This window comes from Salarias fasciatus, chromosome 19 (assembly GCF_902148845.1).
Source record: "Salarias fasciatus chromosome 19, fSalaFa1.1, whole genome shotgun sequence".
In the NCBI taxonomy this organism is placed as follows: Eukaryota; Metazoa; Chordata; class Actinopteri; order Blenniiformes; family Blenniidae; genus Salarias; species Salarias fasciatus.
Genome location: NC_043763.1, coordinates 11,383,149 through 11,406,612, shown reverse-complemented (window position 1 = coordinate 11,406,612; position 23,464 = coordinate 11,383,149). Strand labels below are relative to the sequence as shown.

The 23,464-nt window shown below is 44.5% G+C and overlaps 1 protein-coding gene across 1 annotated transcript; it reads right to left on the bottom strand.

Annotated features, from left to right (window-relative positions):
* Nucleotides 1-2,121: 2,121 nt before the first annotated feature.
* LOC115406303 (tyrosine-protein kinase fyna) lies at nucleotides 2,122-19,737 on the bottom strand. Its single transcript, XM_030116246.1, has 12 exons — nucleotides 19,539-19,737; nucleotides 10,893-11,149; nucleotides 8,283-8,379; nucleotides 7,341-7,439; nucleotides 7,074-7,177; nucleotides 6,719-6,868; nucleotides 6,418-6,582; nucleotides 5,800-5,979; nucleotides 5,157-5,233; nucleotides 4,698-4,851; nucleotides 3,282-3,413; nucleotides 2,122-2,841 (listed from the first exon to the last, which is right to left on the bottom strand). Exons 2-12 carry the CDS (start codon nucleotides 11,137-11,139, stop codon nucleotides 2,633-2,635), a joined length of 1,614 nt encoding a protein of 537 aa, XP_029972106.1. The 5' UTR covers nucleotides 11,140-11,149; nucleotides 19,539-19,737; the 3' UTR covers nucleotides 2,122-2,632.
* Between the last annotated feature and the right edge of the window lie 3,727 nt (nucleotides 19,738-23,464).

Below are 23,464 nucleotides of genomic sequence, written 5' to 3'. Positions count from 1 at the left end.
GTTCCAACAGCCGCACTCTCCTTTAGTGTCGCTCCAGCCGGCTTGTGCGGGATGGAGAAAGCAGCCATCGGCCGGCTGATGCTGGAGATTTATCCCAGCAGACTCTGCTCTTCTCTGTGATTCGTACTGCTGCATGCGAGCCGGAGACCCCTGGAAGTCTCTGCTGAATCGTCCACCTCCACACGGGTCTCGGAAACCATCTGCACCTTGTTGTCTGGGTGGCATCCTCCTGTTCTGTTGCTGATTAGAGTAAAGCACTTGATTTTGCCTGACTTCAGGGCTCGTAAACAGAAGGAAATTTTCTGGCACTTGAGATTCACTCATCTCACGTCAGTGGAAACAGTCCTGGAAATTAAAAACAGGCAAATGTCGAAAAGAACTCAAACAGTTCACACTCATTCTTCACATAAAATCCACAGATTTTCCTTCGGTCCCTGTCGATACTGTAAAAATCACATCAAAATAAATGCTTCTATAGTTTTTGTCCACTGTTGCATCGAGACGAGACAAACAGATCTGCATACCGAGTGTTAACAATGACCTACCTGTTCACTGCTGGAATCTACACTCCTGCAGATGCACAGACTTGTGTGCTTAACCGGCTATATGCAAATTCTTCAGGTCTGAAGCTGCATCCAATCAGAACAAAGAGACCAGAGAGAGAGAGCGAGTGTGTGCGAGTGTGTGTGTATTGCTTAGCCAAATTGAACAGGAATGAATCCTGTTTAAAATTCACAACGGTCGTTGCTGAATAGCTCAGATGGCAAGAAAAAAAGAGGGCTTTTACAGATTAGGTTCAAGAACAAATCGCATCTCACGATCAATAACACATACAGAGGGTATTGGAGAAGTATTTGCTGCACTCTCTGATTTGCAGTTTACCGACTGCAGGGTAGACACCTATTATGTGATTTGCATATATTCAGCCGTGTTGATTTTTATCTCAGGATGGGCCCGAGGGAAAACCACAAAACGTCAATCACTCCGACAGACGCCGGATCCACTTTCAACGCGTCGCGTTTACACAGTAATGACGGACTCCTGCCATTCATTCTCCACGAGCGCTGGGGGAAAAAAAAAAAAAAAAGTGTTACGTTGAAGATAGTCCCATGGTTCAACTTTAAGAAGTGTGAATGGTGGCAAATTAATGGCAAGATTGTTTATTTCAAAACCAGTTGTGTACGAGTAACAGACAGAGACAATAAATAATGCAGAGACCACAAACTTCTCATTTATAAGCTAAATTAGGGCAAAATTAAACGCTTTTGCACACTTCTCCATCCAAAGCAACGGAAGATACACATAGAAATGTTGCAATGTCCTTCTCAGCCACTGAGAGACAAGTTTGATACTTCGGGATGATAAACTGCTGGGAAAACAAAGAAAAAAAAATAAAACAAACGTATTTATGTAATTTAACAACATACAAGACACAAGATGTTGAGAGAGGAAAGAGATAAAAAACAGAAGGAAAAAAAAAATAAAACATTTGGTCTCTTAAACATGTTATTTCCAAATACACATCATGAAGGGACAAACACAGGTACACTTCCTTCATTCTCATCATGTAGGTGGCAGTTTCTCCATCTGTTTGGCCGCCGAAGCAAAGAGACAATGTCGGATCTTACACAGCCTGCTGCCATACATTAATGCAACATACATTTTAAAATATCATCAGTATATTAAGCAGTCAGCTGAACAATGGCTGCAGCTGCAGAGGAATTGCCCCCCCCCACTTTTTCAACTACATTAAGCTGAACTAAAAGTTACTTTAAGCCGATCTAGAAATCATTGGCTGAAGCTGAAATGCGATGAATGCACTTAATATCTGTGCAGATGCCATACAGTTTGGGTGGAAGAGTCCATGATGCACTAAGTTAGTGTGTATAAAGCATGAAGGCATTCCCTTACATTATAAGAATATTACTAAACATGAAAAGGCAAGAACAGGTGTTATAGTACATCTAAGTTCCTTGAGAAGAGGAGAGCAGTATCATTATTTTAACCTTGTAAAGGAAGGTTAGTGGACTCCCAGAAATATTTCAGAGATACTCGCCGTCCACGTTGTCCTAACTATTACCATTCCAACTATTATCGTTATCATTGTTATCATCATTATTATTATTATTATTGTTATTATGTCAGGATTTGTAGCCAACTGTGAGCCTCATACGTTTCTCTACGAGCCGTAAATCTGAAACAACTTTAACCTTGGATTAAAAAAAATCCACACATTTCCAAATTATCAAAAGTAATATAAAATGAAACCAAAGAGAGAAGTAAACAAGCAATTCATATTTACACTACGTACAAGTGACACAACACAACTCATGTCGTTCGGCCGTGACGGTCATTTTGAACTCCCCCTCCCCGCCTTTCCGACACATCCGCTGATTTGATAGTCAGTTTGCCGCCGTCGCGGCGCTCTGTCCCCGTTCGAGTGAAGCTTGGAAGTCAAAAAGTCAGTCCGTGAAAACTTTCAGAGATCATCAGAGCCACATGATGAGACAGAGAGAGAGAGAGAGAGAGACAGAAAAAGAGAGAGCGAGAGAGAGGGGGGGGGGGGGGGGGGGGTGTCTGGCTCCCTCTGGTGGAGAGCTGGTGCGATGACATGAGATGAGGGTGGCGGTGCTCAGAGGTTGTCCCCCGGCTGGTACTGAGGCTCAGTGGCAGTGAAGTAGTCCTCCAAAAAGGCTTGCAGGTACTCGAAGGTGGGCCTCTCCTCCGGGTCCTTCTTCCAGCACTGCACCATCAGCTCGTGCAGGGAGGAGGGGCAGTCCTGGGGGCACGGCATCCGGTAGCCCCGGTCCACCTGCTCCAGCACTTCACGGTTGTTCATGCCTGCGGGGAAAGTCACGGGGACGGGCACGCTTTAGAATCACAACGCTTTCCGAGAGAACGCCGTCTCCGAGAGAGACAGCAGCTCTGCAATTGTTCTCCTAATGGGTCCCTTTGTGGTCTAAATGGATCTGTATTTTTAGATTATCGATTTAAAAAAAGATTACGTGGCTAAATCATTTAGAAACCTCGGCTATATGTCTACCACATGGTCCATAACCATGAACAGAAGAGCATTCCACATGTTCGCACGGCCAGCTGGGAGCGCTTCTCTTCAAAGTGCACCCGTGTAGCGTACATTATGCAACGCGCGGCTCTTTTTTTAGGCCCGGCGTCCCATCGAACGCTCGCAACATTCAGGTCGATCGCGAGCGATCATCTGGAACTGAGAGGCGGTTACGTAACGTTAACGGCGAGCGGGGGGGGTGGGGGGCCTCTCTCACCTGGATAGGGCACCCTGCCCTTGGTCACCAGCTCCGTCAGCAGGATGCCGAACGACCACACGTCTGACTTGATGGTGAACTTCCCGTAGAGCGCCGCCTCCGGAGCGGTCCACTTTATGGGAAACTTTGCACCTGAAACAAACGAGGCGAATTTAAATACCATGTGGCGTTTCACTTGCAAACATACACACCGAAACAAGAAGCAACTTTTACCGAACGCTCCTGTAAGTAGGTCAGTCTTCACTGTACAGATTTCTTTCTTTTTTTTTTCTCTTTCCTCTCGTCTGTGTTTTCATTAGAGCAGCGAGCGGAGGACATCATAACATCCCACCAGGGAAATAATGGAACAGATTCATTATCTGTCTCAGCCTCGGTTTGCGCTCGGCCCAGGTCGATCAAGTAGGCATTTAAATTGCTAATAAATGAATGACTGAACATGTTGACAGAGTGACTAACGGAGTCTGGACGAGCGCCGGCCGCAGCCCGAGCCTGACTCAGGGGAGAGCGGCACCGAGTGATTCGCTCCGTTTGACCATCCATTCCTCATCATTTTAACTCGGATCAGTGGGAGAAATTGATTTGTTTTTTTGGGGGGGTTTATTTGTGGATTAGAAGGACGCTGCGCAGGGTCCTCTCCAGTCCTGAAGGCTGCGCTGGGACCTTGTGGCCTTTAACACGGTCAAACCGCATCCGATTCTTTTTTTTTTCCACCGGATTCATCCAGACAGATTGGTGCCCGTTCACCGTGCTTGTTCTGAAAAACTGGTGAGCGCGTCTGCTGAAATGGGACAAAGTGGAATAATCCCACTGCCAGCTCTGACTTTTTCCCTTTGACGACAGGCGCATGGAGCAGTTGACGACTAAAATACCATGAAAACAGTCTGAAAAGAGTCGTGGATCAAAGTCTCAAGTTTAATCTGTGTACTTGTGTGTGATTTCTGAGCAGACTTCAGCAGTACACACAGACAAATTGACAGTTTCTCTGTTTACTGAAAGTTTTCAAACTTTGTCGTTTTCTTTTTTCTCCTAAATTAAGGAGGTCACTCAAAACTGTTCCAGAATCCAGTATTTCCACCAGTGTGGGTTTTCTCTTGTATCAACACAGCTTTTGGAGGCAAAACCTTAAATCCATAAAACTTGCAACACTGGATCATTCGGAGCAAGAAAAGCTCTGCAATAACTATCTGCTCGAAGCAGGAAAAGTCTCTTGAAAAGTCGCTTTCGATCCTATTTAACAACACAAGTATTCAGAAAAAAATCAATAAGAAAAGGGACTGTTTGGGTTAAACTTTCCCAAAAAAAAAAAAGAAGAAATCTCAAAGTAAACTGGTAGATAGAGCTTCAAACTAGCGCTTGAGAACTAGTTGAGCGCTGTGTTTTGTGAGAAGCTGGCGCCGCCCAGTGCGGCGGGCTTACCTTGCCTCGCTGTGTACTCATTGTCCTCAATCAGCCTGGCCAGACCGAAGTCAGCAATCTTGCACACCAGACTGTCTCCGACCAGGATGTTGGCCGAGCGCAGGTCTCTGTGGATGTAGTTCATCCGCTCGATGTACGCCATGCCGGCTGCCACCTGGGACAGCAAGGTTTAAAAAAAATAAATAAATTACTACTATTTATTTAACAGGTTTAAGGTTGTTAAATCAGGGCTAAAAAAGATATTCTTATTGAAAAAAGTTTTTTTTTTTTTGCAGGTTTTGTGCAGTTTGCTTATCAAAGACAGTCACTGTGTCTCAATTTCTATTACTATTTTTTTTCATTTTGTTACATTATTGGCCAGTTAACACAGTAATAGTTGATACAGGAAGTAAACCTTCCTGAATAAGCAGATACTTCCACAGTCCACATAAACCATCAAGGTCTTCTCTTGCGCCGTACCTGAGCTGCCATGTCCACCAGGTTTGGCAGTTTGAGGCCTCGTCCTTCTCCATCCTTGAGGAAATCAAGCAAACTCCCTTCAAAAACACACACAAAAAAAAAAAAAAAAACAGGGTGAGAAAATCTGTGGGGCTCTGCTGTCTCATACTGACTCAGTCTGCCAGATCCCAAGTCGCATTTGATCAACTGAAGCTAAATTTTAGTTAATGCTGCATCAATTCTGGGATTTCTTCCAAACATGCCGCACTTGGCTCGGAGACGACTCTCCAGTCATTGCTGCGGTGACTGAATACATTCTCTGCAGAGTCACTCCGGGGGACTGGTGGATTGTGGGACATGTGAGGGCTCCGTCCCAACATAATAACATGTGAGTTAGTTGACATGAAGCCTTGAGCTTGATGTGCTTCGTCACCGTTTGTCTCTCTGGTATTGATGAGGTTTTTTTGGCCTGACAGTGACGCTCCCTGCGCGTGTGGACAGGCGGAGCTGCGCTTCCCGCTGTGAAGTAGGACACACGCTGTAGCCGTGCGTGCGGACGCATGAATTATGTAAACGCTGCGTAGGTGTGCGCATAGAGAATGCGCATATGTAATATTGATGGCGGTGTCCTTGCGCTTATCGGTTTTAAAAAAATGGCAGTCACCTTTGCTCATGTACTCCGTGACGATGTATATGGGCTCCTCGGACACCACGGCGTACAGCTGCACCAGCTTGTCGTGCCGCAGCTTCTTCATGATCTGCGCCTCCTCCAGGAAGGACTCCGGTGACATGGTGCCGGGCTTCAGCGTCTTCACCGCCACTTTGGTCGTGCCGTTCCATGTGCCTGACGGCGATACGAGCATTGAGAAAGAAGACAGAAAAAAAAAAAAAAAAAAAAAAGCTTATTTCTGGAGTCGCCAATTACCTAAACTCCACCCAAACTCCACATAGAAAGGTCTGATTAAACTGGAGTAGTCTCACTCTGAGGCGAGAATGCTAACCATTTCACCGACGTGCAGCCAGCACTCTATAATTAGAGTACGTACTGACCTTGGTTTTATAAGTAACAACAACAAAACAAGTACAATACAGTTGAAAAATAGTAAGAGTCATGAAACATGCAAACTGGGAGAGCAGCAGTGTTCAGTCAGTGTTTTCTTTTTTTGATGATCCAACTTATTTAGACAAAAAAAAAAAAAAAAAGAGAGAGAGAGGACCAGATGTTGAGCAACGGACCAGATGTTGTGCAACAGAGCCGGACAGCTGTCCAAGAGATACACACCCATCCAGACTTCTCCGAACTGGCCGTTGCCGAGGCGTTTGATGAGCTGCAGCGACTCCCGCGGGATCTCCCACACGTCTTTGGTCTTGACGGACAGGTCGGTCAGACGGGGCATGCCTTTGTGGCACGGCACGATCAGCCGGCAGCACAGCCCCGCGGCCCTGGCTGCGCCCCCGTGCGCAATTCCAGTCGGGGAGAAAAAAAAAAAAAAAAAAAAAAAAAAAAACCCAGAAAAACAACGGATGAAAATAGCCGGCCTCGTGTCTGGGCATTTTCTGTAATTTCAGAGGAGGAGTCTCACCGGAGTAGTGCTGCACGAGCTGCTGGAGCGTCTCGAACTGGGCCCTGGTGGTGATGTAGTAGCCGCCGCTGTCCAGCTTGCGGATCTTGTAATGTTTGACGTGGTCTCCCTTGATGTCATCCCAGTCCTGGATGGAGAGCGAGTAAGCTCCTGGAAACCAGAACCAAAAAAAAAACACGAGTGACCCAACTGGAAATGCGAGAGTACAGCTCTAAAGCGAATAACATTTACGTTGAACCGAAATTTAACTTTTGGCGGTGATGGTTTTCTCTGTGAATAATTCACAGCCGTATTCATGAAGTTTTGAAAGCATTTATGAAGCCGGGAAGCTGCAGCCGCTGCTCAGTCTGAGTACCTTTGGTTGTTTCGCTCTCGCGGATGAGGAAAGTGCCTCTGGCGTTGCCGTTGGAGAGCAGTTGCCTCTCAGCGTCTTTTCGACCTAATTTACCAAAATACCAGCTGTGAAGAGAAGGAAAATGAAACCCAAACTGTTAGGTGGGATATTTGATTTTACCGTTTCTGGGATCGTCTAATCGCGTCTGACGATAAACAAAATGAGGTAAAATGACTTGTCAGATATTTATGAGGCCGCTCGCACATTAAAAGGCACAAATTCACTTACTCCTCGGCTTGGATGGAGTCCACGGGAGCTACGTAATTGCTAGGAATGTATCCAGTTCCACCTGTAGTGAGAGAACGAGCCTCCCACCAGTCTCCCTCCCTGAAACAGAGCGCCGTGGATGGATGGATGAATAAAGAGGTAGGTGGGAATACACACAGATAGATCAACATTTACATAATATCCAGACAGAGATGTTTTTTTTTTTCTTCTTCTTTTTTTGATGCGACAGATGCTCCCTTGTTTTAATTCCACCATGCAGCTGTCTGCTGCTTCTGTGGACTCATGTCAAACTGAAATCAAAAGACTAAAATCACTATTCTTTATTTTATCATTCAATGAAATAGTTTAGAATTAATTATGATACGATGTCTGTTAATTGACTCTTTACAGTTATTTATATCACCATAGAGTAAGAGTTGATGCATTTTTCATGTGTGTATGAGCCTACACACACACACACACACTGTTGACGTTTCAAGCACGATACCATCCATGTCTGGGTGATTATGTGCAATTTGTCATTTATTTCTGAGTCTCTGTGAGGCTGAACTGTTGGCAGTTCCGGAGACTCGGAAGTGTATTATTTTTTTTTTCCAAGGCAGCGGTCTCCGTCACGTCACTTCAGGTTGTTGTTATCGCGGCGAAGTGTTAATTTTTTTGGACGAAACTCATTTTAATGAGTTATTTCGGGGGAGGAAACGCCGCGCGACGGCTTTCCCCAGTAAACAAGTCAGTTGTGATTAAATCAGCTCAAAGACCTGGAGACTTGGATCCCTGCTACACAGAAGGTGTTCTGAACAGTGGAGGGAAGGTTGTTGCATCACTCGAACGTTTTCACTGAGGATACCCGGTCTCCACTCGTCTGGCTCTGACTGTACGTTTCGCCAGAAAACACGAGCGCCGCCCTTTCGGATGCCGTCATGCAGATGTTTCCACTCTTACGTGCTGTTGAGGATCTGGAACCTCTCCCCCTTTCTGAAGCTGAGGTCATCCTCGGTCCGCGCTTCGTAGTCATAAAGAGCCACGAACAGAGTCACCCCTGCAAGGAAAGCAAAGAAACGCATCATTGCTGCTGCTGGTTCGGAGTTAAAGAGATAAAGTACTGAAGATTTCCCCGGTCGTCTGTCTGGACACGTGGACTCCATGTTGCGTAACCGCGACAACAATTACTGAATTTGTTTATTCTTCACACCCCATCTGCTGCTTTATCTCCTAATCCTGATGCAGTTTCTGCGCACAAATCTTCCGAAACTACTCCGTCTTCATTTCGGACGGGCGGCTGAGAGGTCAGCTCTACAACCCCGACGTCTGTTGCTGTGGATATCCTTAATTACTTGCATCGCACGTTGTTCCTCAAGGTCAGTCTCGTAGAACCACACACACCGCTGGTGATGGCTGCCATGCAAAGTGGCTGCTTAGGGTTCAGCGTTTTGCCCAAGGACACTTCAACACGAGGTAAAAGTCACTGTACTGCACGTATAATGTGCAGAAATCAGCAGCAACTAACATTCAAGTCACAAAAAAAAAAAGAAAAAAAAAGAAAACGAAAGCAGGCCTTCCTCTTCTGTAAGATTTAACAACCAGTGGAAATGGTGAATGAACAGCTGCTGCCAAGGCCAATCAGCTTCCTTCCTGATATGATTGGGAGCAGCCCTGGAGTCCCCGTATCTCCGAATAAGCCTGAAACTGTCAAATGATTTCATTTTCTGATGTGATCTAAATCCTCTCCTGGACGTTCGGAGTTACAGTGCCGCAGTGAAAATCCCGCCCGTCAACGCCATGATCCCTGAATTCTGTGTCAGGCAGAAGCGCCGAGCGTCTCCGGGCCCGACGAGCCGAAGCTGTCACCACGAGGTCAAGTCAGGTTTCTGCTCTACTTCCATCCAAGTCGCTTTTCTTTTTCCTTTTTTTTTTTTTTCAAATTCCAGTCATTGCTTTACAATCCAGGATATAAATATTCCTCTGCTCTGAGCTCCTGGTGCAGTTTTTTTTATTCATACAAGCTGCTGGTGCTGACTCCTGTTTATTTGTGCTGCGATGTATCTTAAGAAAAAAAAAAAATATAGCTGACATCAAAGCAAAGACGCTGTTAATTTATGCATCACATATCATATGTATCTTTAAAATCTGAGGTGAGAGACTGGAAAGCCCATTTTTGTTGACACTGTAAGCACATTGTCGGGTTTCTCCGGTTGTCAGATGTAGCCTCGGAGAGCGCCGGCGACAATCCGGCCCACTCTGTTTTTATATTAACTCTCAGACTGCGGACATTCATCTTCTGCAGGAGGCTTCATTTGTCGCGGCGAGAAAATGCGTCGATGCACGCCAAAAGAATGCCCATATTTTTATAAACAGAAGCAAAGAAAAAAAAAAAACCCCTGACGATCTAAATCTAGACGGACTTAATTAAAGATCAAGCGGCATCCAGAAAACTGGAGCTGGTTCAGCCGACGAGAACGGCTGCCAGACAATGAGTGGGCTTCACTTCAGAGACGGCTTTACAACTGCCTCTGACATTTCATCTCCTTTTTAATTGCTTAGCTTGTAAATTGACCCCTGACTGCACCATATTCCATCTCGCATGAATGTGAGTTTAAAAAAAATCTATCATATTGCTGGATTGTTGGGATTGAGAAACCGAGTTCCATAAGGGTTCAATCTAGCAAAGTGTCAAAGTGAGAAAGAAATTAACAGCTTCAACGTGTCTGCAGTGGCTAATCTGTCCGCCGGGAGTTGCACTGCTTCAGTGAGAGTTTGGAGCGACGCTGCAACTCGCCGCTGACCAGCAGGTGGCGGCGAAGCAGTGAGCGCTCCATCACTGCTAGCAAATTAGCCGAAGCATCAGGAGCACGGTATGAGGGAGAGTTTGTGTCAACAGGCTCGGAACTCTGCTGTTATCTCCTGTTCAATTCAGGCTTTATAAAACTTTTTAGTTTTTAACTAAAATTAGTCCTTCGGTCAAAACTGAGATAAAAATCATCCACAAAAAAAAGTCTAGTTTATTGGACAAATAAAGTGTGCAGCTGCTGTGTTTTTCTACTGAGGCGATTGAAATGATTCCTGACGGAATCACAGATGTGTGTGTGAAATGATCTTATTTCAGCAGGAAACCTTGGAAGTTGTTCATTTGTTTGTAAATTTAGTTTTCGCTGAACATGCAATTGACAAGATCCAAACGGAGGTTTTGAATCTGGGACTTTCTAATTGCTGGTTCTCACGTTGAGAAGAATACAGACCGTTGTCAGAGCGTGACCTGAGCAGTGGAGACGCGTGTTCTACCGTCCACATGTCTCCAACACAAACCCGACTTTCCAGCCTGGAGATCCGGGCTGTTTTCTGGGTGGCGGATGTAATAAAACGGCTGCTGTCCTTAAGGTAACCTCGGGGGCAGATTCTGAGATTCAAACACGGCCGAGCGCAGCGTGACACGAGCATGATTATAGCACACGAGCACATACAGTTCTGCGCAGTGAGTTACACTGATCTCATAGTGAAATGACATTTATCTAAAATAAAAAAAAATTAACACAGGAAGAAGCAGGATTCCTTCACCTGTCCCTCCCCGAGACCGCAGCGTGCCGGACTGCGAGGACGTGTGGACGCCGCCGAACACCGTCACTCCCTGCGTGGCGGCGCTGTGGAAGTTGTTGTAGTTGGGGATGGTGGTGACCCCGAAGCTGGGGTAGTGCTGCGGCGTGGGGTCCGACCCATAGCGGTAGCCCGAGTTGTGCGAGAGGCTGGTCTCCCGGTCATCAGTGAGTTTTGCTGCTTCTTTATCCTTACATTGGACACAGCCCATTCTCTACTGTCTGAGGGAGGAGAGAGAGAGAGAGAGAGAGGGAGAGAGAGAGACGGGATTAGTAGGTAAAAAAAAATGGCTCCAAAGGAGTCTCCATTGGGGAAAGATGATTCAATATTCTATTATTTCAGGGCTTCCTTTGAGAGTTACAGACTCAAAATCTTTCAATTAAACCGAAATTAAACGATACTTTAGCTCCAATTAAAAAAAAGAACACAATGTGACAGAGCTGTGCGTGCAGTGGGATGGATGACCGTATATCTACGTGCTGGAAGACTTTAAAAAAAACACTCATCATTTCTTCTCTCGTGAGAAGAATTCACACCCCGCCATTGCAGCTTTTTCTGGTCCTTTTTACAAGTCGCTCCCCACACGGAGTCGCGGCACTGAGTTGACATGCACTGAGAGGCCCCCTCGGCTCTGCAGTGAGTGCCACCCGGGGGTGGGTGGGCTCTGAGAGCGTTTGGCCTCACTAGAGCAAAAAAAAAAAAAAGAAAAGAAAAGCCAAACCAGTTTCTGTAAAGAGCGAGGCAATCTACTTTGTCAATTAAAGAGAGCCTCGCCATCTTTACAGACCCAGTTAAACTAATGAACATCTCGGCTCAACGCCCCCCCCCCCCACTCCCTCTTTCAAGCTCTGGGAGCTCACAAAGCCGACTGAAACGCGGGCAGGAAGAGGCCGCTGACAGCGGCGTTGTCTTTCATCAGCGTGAGCAGCCAGCTGACTTCAGAGGCGGCTAATTGGAAACACACTTGTTTACAGTGTGTGTGAATGAAGGGAAGAGGTGGCGCCCGGCGAGAGGATGAGGGACACCCTAAACGGGATCAGCTATTCATGAATGACAGCGTTAACGGCTCGATTTGTAGGAGCTTTATTCAATGACACAGATAAATGTGACGATTTTCCTTCGATACCACCGGGAAAAATGTCCCGTTTTCGCTCTGGAAACTCTCGCATTCCTGAGTGGCGTGTTATGAAGGACTCCAGCTTGATGGTTTGCAAAGCAAAGCTACGCAGTATACGACCAAACTCCTTCGGGCCTGTTTCACATTTACTAGCCAGAAAAACCCAAAAGCCGACATTAGAAAAAAATAAAAGTGCAAACAGATGTGTCACCCGCTCGCATATTGCAGACAGAGCAGCTCGGAACAAGCCAAGTCAAACACTGCAAGTGTAAAAGCCATGTATGTTTTTAAATATGTTCGCTTTAACGCAAATGGAAACTAAAAACCGAAACTTGTGTTTTCACTAAGCGGTCGCTGAAGTCTGAAATTCTTACAGCGATTGAAGTTACGCAGTAGTGGAGAGACAGATAAATTAAACAAAATATATATTTCTATTTTAAAACTATTTAAAATCACTCCTCAGTAATGAACCGGAATCGGCACCGACTGCTGGATCTGTGCAGAGCAGAGTGCATGCGTGGGTTTGTTTCCCTTCACCGTCTAAAAAAACATCCATCTGCGGCTCACTGGTCACTAAACTGCCTATAGATGTGAGTGTGTGCAGCTGTGTGCATGTGTGTGTGTGTGTCTGAGTTTGCCTTGTGATGAACATGTGACGTGTCCACAGTGCTGCCTGTGTTCAGCTGGGATCGGCTCCAACGCCGTGTGGATTAGATAATGCATTCACACTTTAAATTCAGAATCAAACCGTTTCAACTGCATTGTTTGGAGCCAGTGAGTCAAAAATTTACTGGCATTAAGTATCTCGTACTTTGGGTACTTTTTCCTTCAGTATTGTTGAAGCCTGAGGCCCATCGGCACATTAAAATAAAAACTGTAATTATTAAAAGTAAGTGATTACTCTCTATCGCCACCCGAACACATTCGGTTATAGGAATTAACTTCTCGGTGACCCAGATGACTAAACGTCACCTGTGGCTCCGACAGCAGGATCTGAAACACTCATTTCTCTCTCTTGTCTGTGTGGTTTTTCCTCCGCTCGGCTAACCAAAGGGGTTTGAAGACAGCCGCTGCACAGAGAGCGAGAGAGAGATCATAGTGATTCATTGCTGCCAATAAAAGCCCATAAAACACTCAGAAGAAGAAGAAGAAGAAGAAGAAAGGAATCCAGCAGCAGCAGCTTTACAGGATGAGCGCCGGCTGAAGCTGAGGCCGTAGACAGAAAGGAGAGGAGAGCTGCTCCTCCGCTGATCCTTCAGCTATCGACTCTTCTTCTGTTACATTTCTATTTACATCTTCCATCTCCGACTCTTTCCCCAGGCTGGAGCACAAGATCACCTGAGTGATGCTTTTCTTTCTAAGAAATTATTACAAAATATGAGAAACTGTGCATAAATAATGAACAATTAACTTTTCAGGAAGTGATTGTAGGACAGTTGGGCTGGACAGTGTGAGGTGTGTCAATAAGATCGCATTAACATTAATGAAAATATGAGCAGACTCCGTCTTTTTAGCCTCATTTGTCCTTATTTTAAAGGCTCGAGAGCTCAAATAAGTTCCAATTAAGTAAATTATTTGAGTTACATATAAAGTAAAATATGAGGTGAAAAGTGCAATGTTTACAGGTTCTAGTCCATAGAATGATAGAAATCATTATTTTAGGTATTTTTATGAATCAAAACATGTACTTTAGGGAATATTATGTATTCTGAGTGGTTTCTAATGTTTACAGAGAGATTAGAAGAGAAGCTACAGTAGATTGATTTAACTTTACAGATTCAAAGAAGAATTTAAAATATCATTAATCTCAAACCAAAAAAATAAATAAAAAAATACAATCTGTGCATAATCAAATTAAAACAAGTCTGCGGGCATCCAGTGCAACATAACGTGCACGGACATATTAAGTGATGTGAGTGGGATAAATCAGGTAAAGTCTGCTTTGGGATGGATTTTCTCTTCAGCTGCAGTGATTGAAATAGCTCTGCCTCCACTCCTGCAGGGATCCGAGTAAATGAGTGGAGATCTCATGTCGTCGTGCTGCCTGTGGGGATTATGAAAATCCCCCTGCACTTCAAGTAAAAAGGCCAGCCACTACTATAGCTTCGACGCTTCTGCCAACGTTCTGCTGACACGGAATCTAGGCCAGCCGTATTGTTTATGTACATCCAGTCCGTTTCACGTGTCGTAGTTGGGCTTTTTATAAACATGTGCTCTTGAATCATGCCTGTGTGCATCTGTGTTGTGAGATCGTTTCCCTCTAAAATGTCCACTGTGTGGGAGTCGGGGGGGGGGGGGATCTGACGGGGAGAGATGCGAGGATGAATCAAACGAGTCGTGCACGGGGAGAAAGTGCTCCGAGACGAAACGCAGCCGTGACGCTGACAAGTTTCTACAGTGAAGACTCGAAAGTAGAGTTCTGCAATCTCGCCTCACACGGATAATATCTCCTGTTTTCATCTGAGTTGACTACAAGCTAAACACTAGGACTGAGCGATTCTGCAGCCGAGAGGAGGGTTTTTTTTTTTTTTTTTTTTCTAACAGGTTTTGTGGCCACCAAAGCTTCTTCTGCACGCTGGAAGGGAAACCGCGAGGGCAGCAGTATTTGGTTTGATTGTAATCTGCAACCAAGCTGCTAAATGCCACTAAATCCTACATGCTGCTCCTTTAAGGAGATAAACAGTCATTTGGATTTATCAAGCAGATTCAACAGGAACAGGCCCGACTTATCAGATTTTCCCCTGTAACATAATAAGAGTTTCACAAGCATTCATCACCAGCTTTCAGATCGGAGGGACAACAATTCCCGTTATTCAATTACACGCATGAGTCAATGCCGTGTATCATATCAATACATCAAGACAAAACCCCCACGATGCAGTGATTTCAGGTCAGCGTTTCCCCGTCCTGCATGGAAGAGACGCACGCAGACACAAGCAGCGCAACGTTTCCCAAAACAACCCCCCCCCCCTCACAAAAAAAGCAGATGATGGCACTCTGGCCTCGGGGCTTGTTCCTTTCTGTGGCACAGACTGGGTATCGCATGACCACCTCAGCCTCTGCGAGAACAATCATCATGCTATTTTCAGACCCAGATGAACAGCTTTGCCTCAGAGGAGGACGGCCGTGGCGTGATGGAGGAGATCCGACCAAGTTTAAAGTGAGGAGGGCGGAAGAAGTCGGCAGCCGGCCGCCGCCGCTCCGCGCCGCTCCGCGCCGCTCCGCTGGAAATTAATGAACTAAAATGACGGCATTTACTTGAATTGCTGCGCCAGTGTTAATCGTCTATGATAAACACTCAGGGCGTCGGAGGCAATAATGAGATACCAGGTCGTTCATAGTAAAGCTGCAATCAATATACTAAATTAAAAACGACAGACATGTCAGGGTCACACGGCGTGACTGATGGATTAGACAGGAGGCCGACAGCCAGGCCTGAGAAACACACACGTGTGTGTGTGCTCTATTGTGTTTTACCGAGAGGAAAACACAACGTAATTGGATGTGCTTTATCAGAAAAAAAAAAATGGTTTTACTTACTGAACAACTGAAAGGATTTGATTAGCGATCGGATAATCAATGGGCAGAAAACGCATTAACGTTGTGAGAAATGATTAAAACAGTTCCTCATGAAGTCAAACATCTCTGATCGCTTTATATGATTCTGTATTAATGGCAGTGATTTCAGAAAATTTTAGAAACTATCTGATCAGTGAATTGAAACTAATGATTTATTGAACCTCATTCATTCAACTCTGAAAACTCATTTTAAAAGGTTTTCACTCATACAGGAAGTTTTCATGAGGTCGTCCTATAACACTGAAACGGAAACGGGGTCTGAAAGTAATTATTTCTATCATGAATTTATCTGCACTTCATGACACGACGTTCGTCAGGAAAAAGGAAGACAGCTAGAATGATCACGAGCTAAAATCAGAGGGTTTTGGACTAAAAATGACTGAAATTACATGCAAATATCTGCCTTTTGTTAAACCGCCAATCAATTAATCAATTCAGCATCTGGGTGCAACAGAAAGACACGCACTTTTTTTTTTAGGTCAATACTTTCCGGCTGCTTTGGCTCCTGTTTGTTCACACTGCTGCAGAAAATCTCAAGTCACTCCTGTGCAGGAATTACCACATCCTGTAGTGAATATGTTCCACTGGAGGCCTGTCTGTGGAGTCTGCATGTTTTCTCTGCACGCGTTTGGTTTTCTCATGTCTTCCCAAAGTCCTGCAGAAGATGGATGTTTCTCCGAATGCATTGGGGGGTAAAGATAAGGCGGAACTTCTGTATAAAAGATGACGTTCTTACTTTTGCTGGGTCACTCTATATCCAATTTATTCCTAAAGGAAGTTCGACCTCGTCATTTCACCTCTCTAGATAGACGTTATAAGCATCTGGATGAGAGGCGAAATATCCTCTAACCTTCAAGAAGGAATCGTTTTGTGACCTTTTCATTCAAAAACGTAAAGACTTATCCAACTGAAACTGGGTTGGACAATAGTCTCTGTGGAAGCGTTCCTACGTGGCAGCAGAGTTGTCCACGTTTGCATTTCATGACCGCTAAGTGGTTTGGAAACATAATCGCTGTCCACAGCTAAAAGGTAATTAACACGCTCACCTGAATCACATTTCTACTAGAAATGAAAACGGTCTTTGATAGATCTTCTCCGAGTCGTGATGAATAAACCATGTCAGCGCCGATGTTCGTCATCACATTCATAATTTAACTTACAAATTTCTCCGCGCCACAATTATTTTGCAATTCAAGACGGCCGCTAACAAGGAGGCCTGTTCAATCTGAAGTGCCCGGTCCCTTTGCGCCCAGATCATTGACACGGCACAAACCAAGGTCAAACTTCCCACACCCCTCCCACCGACGCCGCGCTCACACTGACCTTATTCAACTCCAAAACCCTCCTTTCTGTTCGCTCGACAAAGGAGAGGCCAGAGGAGGATGGCTTTCAGCTATGTGCCATTTGAATGCACGTGAAACCCACTGTCTATGTTTACTGGATCTGGTACGACTCTTGACGGTCTCCTCCTCACGGCCGCCATTCTCTGAATAGTTACAACATTTTGCTTGTGTCACACAACTGAGTTCATTCAGTGTATCAACAACAAGACAATGGGAACATTTCACTCTGCTACAAGATTATGAGCACAATGAGAAGCAGTGTTGGGGCTTTCAAAGCATTCTTCATGTACTGAATGAACGGCGCTAGTTATAAAACCCACAGCTGAGCTTTATACAGTATGTACATGTGGGTTTAGGCCCCACCGTGTTTTTAGTACCACACTGTTCACGGTCGAATATGTTGAGTCATGTTGTTTAATCACTGCTGCCATTGTTGATCTGCGGCTCGCAGATGAGCACTTTCCAAATATAAGAAAAGAGCAAATTAGAAAGAAGAGTTTTCTTTCTTTTTTTTTTTCTTCCTCTCTCTCTCTCTCTCTCTCTCCCCCAGAAACAGGAGCGGACTGTTGTTTCTTTTGCCTGATGGTCTGAACCGGGGGGGTTATAATGATTTCTTTCCAAACGCCGTGCCAATAGAGAGCAATAGTTGATGTAAGAATCCGCTGGAAATAATGATGTGGTGCGTCTATAGCGATGGAGGGTGGAAGGCTTTCGAGTTGAACTGAAATCACATTTGAATTGATGGAAAGTGCAAACCGAAGTGGGACCACAAAGTGTACAAGTGCTGTAGGCAGAGCAGCAAGCATGAGCCAATTAGATGATTCAGAAAAAAATAGAAATCATTATTGGAGCAACAAAAAAAAAAAAAAGAAAGAAGTGACAGTTTGCTGTATGTCAGGGCTCACTGCTTTTAGTCATTGTGGTATTCGTATCATCAGGCGATCTGAGGGCTGAAGTGTTCTAAAGGTCTGTCTTACTGCGAGATCAGTCCATTCAGGGTGTTTGGTAAACTAGAACTACATTGAAAAAACCTACAACATGGCCAATTAATAAAATACATAATGTAAAGATGTGTTTTTCCATAATCGATTAATCTATTGACTATTTGTTGTCCCCCTGAGGGTCACTCTGTTAATGGCACACACTGGGCGTTTGAAATGTATTGATCATTTGAGTTGTGAAACACCAGGAAACCATGACACATGCCCATCACCGCTTCCTGGAGCCCACACTCATGTTTCCAGGCGCCAGTGAAATGTTTAAAGCGGCCGCCATGGTGGAGTGGGTCGTCCTCCGTTCCAAGGCTGGCAGTTTGATCCCTGATCTCTCTCTCTCTCTCTCCATCCCTGTTTGTGTGACAAAGTGCTGTTGGGCAAGACACTGAACCCTCCAACTGATCCCAATGGTTTACGCACACCTTACATGGCAGCCGCCGTCACTGCTGTGTGGGTGATTGTATAAGAGACGGTGACACGTCATGTAAAGTGTGCTGAGGCTCAGAGTTTCCACAGTGTTATGACAACAGGAAGCATAGATTATAAAAATAGTTACAGGATAGTCATCTGTTGAACATTGACATCACGACGTGCAGACATGGCTGCATGTGTGACACCGGGCTAGCAGGGCCTACTGGCAGCCACCGTGGCTTGAATCACAGTGATCGCCTCGGTCCTGCCTTGCTGATCATTTCTACTTGAATTTAACAGACTTGACATGTAGGAGCTGACGTGGGAGCACCGTCGGGCTGTGTGGTTTGCAGTGTGCAGAGAGTGGGCCTGGGGGGGGGGGGGGGGGGGGGGGGGGGGGGAATGCAAAGAGGTGCGTGAACCACAACATGCAACTCCTTTCATTCAGATTTGTTGCAGATCACGCACAGCCATTGTGCAGCCGGTTCGTGGGCAGAGCGAGAGCTCCGGGAGGGGAGGGGGGGGGGCTTCTGAGGGGGAGAGAGGACATTTGCGAGCCATCACACTGATTGCTTAACTTATCTCCCCTGGATGAGGTTAGCTCTCAGCTACAAACACAGCGCATCCTCCCCGGTGTTTGCCTACAAGATGGATGGCTGCACCCCCGACCGTCGGATGAGAGCGCTCCGACGGGGGAACTAAACAGCTTGACAATGCAGTTCCCTCAAAGCACTGCTTAATATTTCCAGAGGGGGATCAGCGAGGGGCTGTGGCGGCGGGGTTTTCAGCACGGCCCGGGCCCGGCTCGGCTCGGCTCGGCTCTGCAGCGCATCCATCCTTGCTGCTGCTGCTGCTGCAACACAAGAGAGCCCCCTCTCCCGATGGCAGCACTGCAAGACATCCTCCACATTGGCTCCCCCCGTCAGCGCCGCTCGCTACGCTCCCGACGGCCAACTTGACACGGATCGCACGAAGCTACGCGGCGCAGAAAGGCTCCGGGGAAGCCGGCGTGACTGCGGGCGTCTGGATGTGTGTTATTTTATCCGCTTCTTTCCCCGAGATGAATCCATCTCGCAGTCCACACAGCGCAAAAAAAAAAAAAAAAAAACAGGGGACGAGGCGGCGCACCGATTGAAATTCAGCACAGGAAAAAGAGGCTGCTTACCGCAGAAGAATCAGATTAATCCATCGGAGTTTCCAGGAGGAGTTTCGAGGTGGAAAGTCGCCGATGTTTTTCTCCTCTCTGTTGTCCAGGGTCTTTTCTTCACGCAGAGAGAGAGAGAGAGAGAGGGAGAGAGAGGGAGAGAATAGCGGTGGGAGAGCCGTCGCAGCCGATTCAGGAGCTCCTGTCGCCGCCGTGTGTACAGATGATGACGACGGAGAGCAGCGTCAAGCTCGTCATAGCAATGACGCCCAGTTCCGGTGGGCGCCTTCAAAATAAAAGATGGGCAGGGAAACATGAATCGAATACAATAGAATAGAATAGAATAGAATAAACACCAAATCATCAAACAGAACAATCACTAGCTGGTGCACATTTGAATGACATTTTGTTGTAATACAACATAAATGTGACTCGTCACTTTGAAAGATTGAGCTTAAACAGTTTATTTTGTAATAAATAATATGCAGCACAATAAATTAGCGTTATAAATTGGCACAAAAAAATTAAATAAATACAAATAATTGTCTGTTCAAAACTGGTTAGGCTTAGATTAAATAGATCAAAAAGAAATGCTTGTCTCACCTTGGCTAAAGAACAGCTATCAATCAGAACTAAAATGCTAAAATGACAAAACAAAGTTCAAGTGTTTTAATAAAAAGTAAAATAGAAGTACAAAGTCTTATCATGAAAATATGAGATAAGTAATGTTCTTTACCAAAAAAAATATTGACAAAAATGTAGAAATAAAAGTAATCTTCAGGGTGAGTAAATTAAAATTTCTCATAAATATAATGGATAGATGAAAGATGAAGAAAAAGGATGAAAGAAACAATGCTATAAAATGAGTAAAACAGATAAATGTGGAAATAATGTAGTGATAAAAGTTCAGCCTCAATGGTGCTAAGCTTCCTTTTAGCATATTTTACCCACACAGCTCAATTTACCTAATTTCATTTTCAGTAATGAATCTTCTTCATGGCAGTCATTTTGAAATAAAACACTAGATATACAATAGAGGCCTTGCTGCCGTGGCATGCCACGGCCTGCGGTCCTTGTTCACTGACATGGGCACTGACGATGACAGAGTGAAATGTGGAACTCCGTGTTGTTTTACTTTGAAATAAAGTGCTGTCGCACATCCGGTGTGGTGTCGGGCCGTCTTGACGCAGCTGTTGTTGCGTACGGCTGATGCGGATCCACACGGACTGGGGCTCTGATGGACACGTCTCTTCTCCAATGACAGGTTACGATGTGGAGCGAAGGACGCCTCCTCGTTTTTGGAGTGAGTGAAAAACAGGGCAAGGATGGCAAATTGTCTGTTTTTGTTGGAGTGTTGTGGAACTCTGTCTGCTCCTCTGTGCGGAAGGGACAGGCCTGCAGCCCCGAAGAAAACACAAAGTCACGTGAACTTAATTAAAGTTTTAATTACATCTAATATTTGCAAACTGTAGAGTTTGTTCAATAGTCCAGGATCCAGTTTTCCCATAAAAGCCAGTGCGTGTAAACTAGCTCTGTCCCCCATGGACTGATAATAGCTAAAATCACCTGCTGAGGACCTGAGGTCTTTTTTTAATTGGAATTAAAAAGCTGCTCATCACATGAATAACTGCCGAGGAGGACTCAGATAATTGGAAAACACAGTTTTCCTTCTGTTGTGAGAAACAATCTGCATCCCCACAAAGAAATATTTGTGAAAAATGAAACACTAGAGAATAAACAAGAATAAACAATTCTCATCAGGATTGAAGATTTTGACTCTTTATAGGGATTTACAACTGTTTTTATCCTACTGGGACTGTGATAATAAATACAGTTTCACTTAGGCTTTGTTGCTCTTAATCAGAAGCAGAAAGAGCTCTGAAAATGTGCATCCATACACCACAATTCTTACTTGTCGTCCCACCTGCTGTCAGGTGTCATGCAGTTATCCACCTCTCACTGGTTGTCATTACAGACAGTCTGTGGCAAAACTTTGCAAGGAAAATGTTTTGTGCAGCTAAATGCAATGTGGTGGATGTTAGAGTAAGGATTTTCTTACATATTTTGCGCATTGATTGTGATCTACTGGAAGGATAGGAGACAGTCAAGTTCTCGGTTTTTTTCTATGTTCAGACTTCAATCAAACCTCATCAGGGTTAGTTTGAAAAGTGAACTGAAAGACAATTTTAATCGGACTTGGTTTGCCTGTTTGCTGTGGACTATGAACACACAGCATTCACACTTTCACATGTAGGCTGCAAGGATTATACCAAGGCTCCTGACATACCTTCAACTGAAGTATCATTACTTTTTCTTTTCTTTTTTTTTAAATAAACATCTTTAGACACTACACACAATGTGAAACTATCCACAAACACAGTAATTACAATATTGAGATGATTCAGAAGGTTGAAGCAGAGCGCCAACTTTTCTTCACAAAGTCATAAACATCCTTATTTACTGAAGTCAAAGGTGAAGCTGTGAAAGTTTAATGGCTGCGTTTAGAATTTATAGTTGTCATCAAATAAAACACACTGAGAAATGTAACTGCAGGATTGGAATGGACACTAATTCAAGCACATGATAGATATGTTTTCACATATTCTACACTGTGGTGTCGCGGTTTTCACTCTCACCTCCAGCAGCAGTAACCCTGGCTAGTTTGGGTTTCGCACCCTTTTCGTGTGGTGTTTGCATGTTCTCCCCAGGTGTGAATAAGAGAAAATACTCATCGTGAAAAGCTCCCAGTGATGGACAGATGTCTTGTCTGCAGACCCTCGGAGGCTGGAGTTTTTATTCATGAGCACCATGAGCTGTTTCTGTCATCTTCTGACCTCCAGAGACTTTATTCCTGAAGTGATACCGCTTCTTTTAGTGACTCTGTGCGCACTCTTAACAAACATAAAGGATGATCATTGCTTCACCAGATGTTGGTCACTTCTAAAATGATCAAGCAAACATTTTAGTGTGAGTTTGTCTGACTCATTTTTGCTGTTTTTCCTGTAAGAGCGGGTTGTTAGAGGCCCCATCTTCATCATAGAGGATAAATGTACAGATGGATATACTATTATAATAGTGTTCATGGAGATATACTGTATTTTAGGAAAATTAAGTTAAATTTTAAGGTTCGACTGTATTAGTCATAGTTATTGATGATTCTGTGAAGTCCACCATTGTAGCATTCAGAGAGACCTCTACCAATTTTCCACATTTTCCTTTCGATTAGTGCCTCCTACTCCCTCTGTGAAATCACTTCAACGCTTTCAACGCTGCTTAAACACACCTGATCCAAACACAGTCAATAGCTCCAGCAGGACCTGATGGTTTTATTTTAATTACTGAAATGAATCAAGAGAATAAAAAGGATCTTGACAGTGATTCATATCATTTTATTTACCACCCAGTTCCCAAACAAAACATAAAGATGTTAAATTAAAAGTGAGTAAAAGCAATTAAAGCTGCAAGTGGAGCAATAAATGTCTTTTTTGTTCTTGACTAATGACTTTCAGAATCACTTCAATCAATGATCAGATTCAGGGAAAAGAGTATCAGGCTGAATTACATCATTAGAGCAGTTTTTTTTTATAATGAAAAATGTTAAAAATAAACTGCGTTTCATTGAGATGAATGTTTGCAGGTTGTGTTTTGAAGATCTGTTTGAGCAGTTTATATTTCCATCTAGGTAAATGTCCTTTAAGCACACACACACACACACACACACACACACACACACACACACACACACACACACACACACACACACACACACACTCACACACCTTGTTTTGTTTTGGGTTTTTTTTTAATAAAATGGGAGGATGATGATTGGATGTGACCTCCTTAATAGTTTGATCAAATGTACATTCACCACATATGGCGCAGATGGCACCGTCAACACTTCAGTTATTCAAAAAAAGTAATACAATTAAAGAATACAATAAATTTTT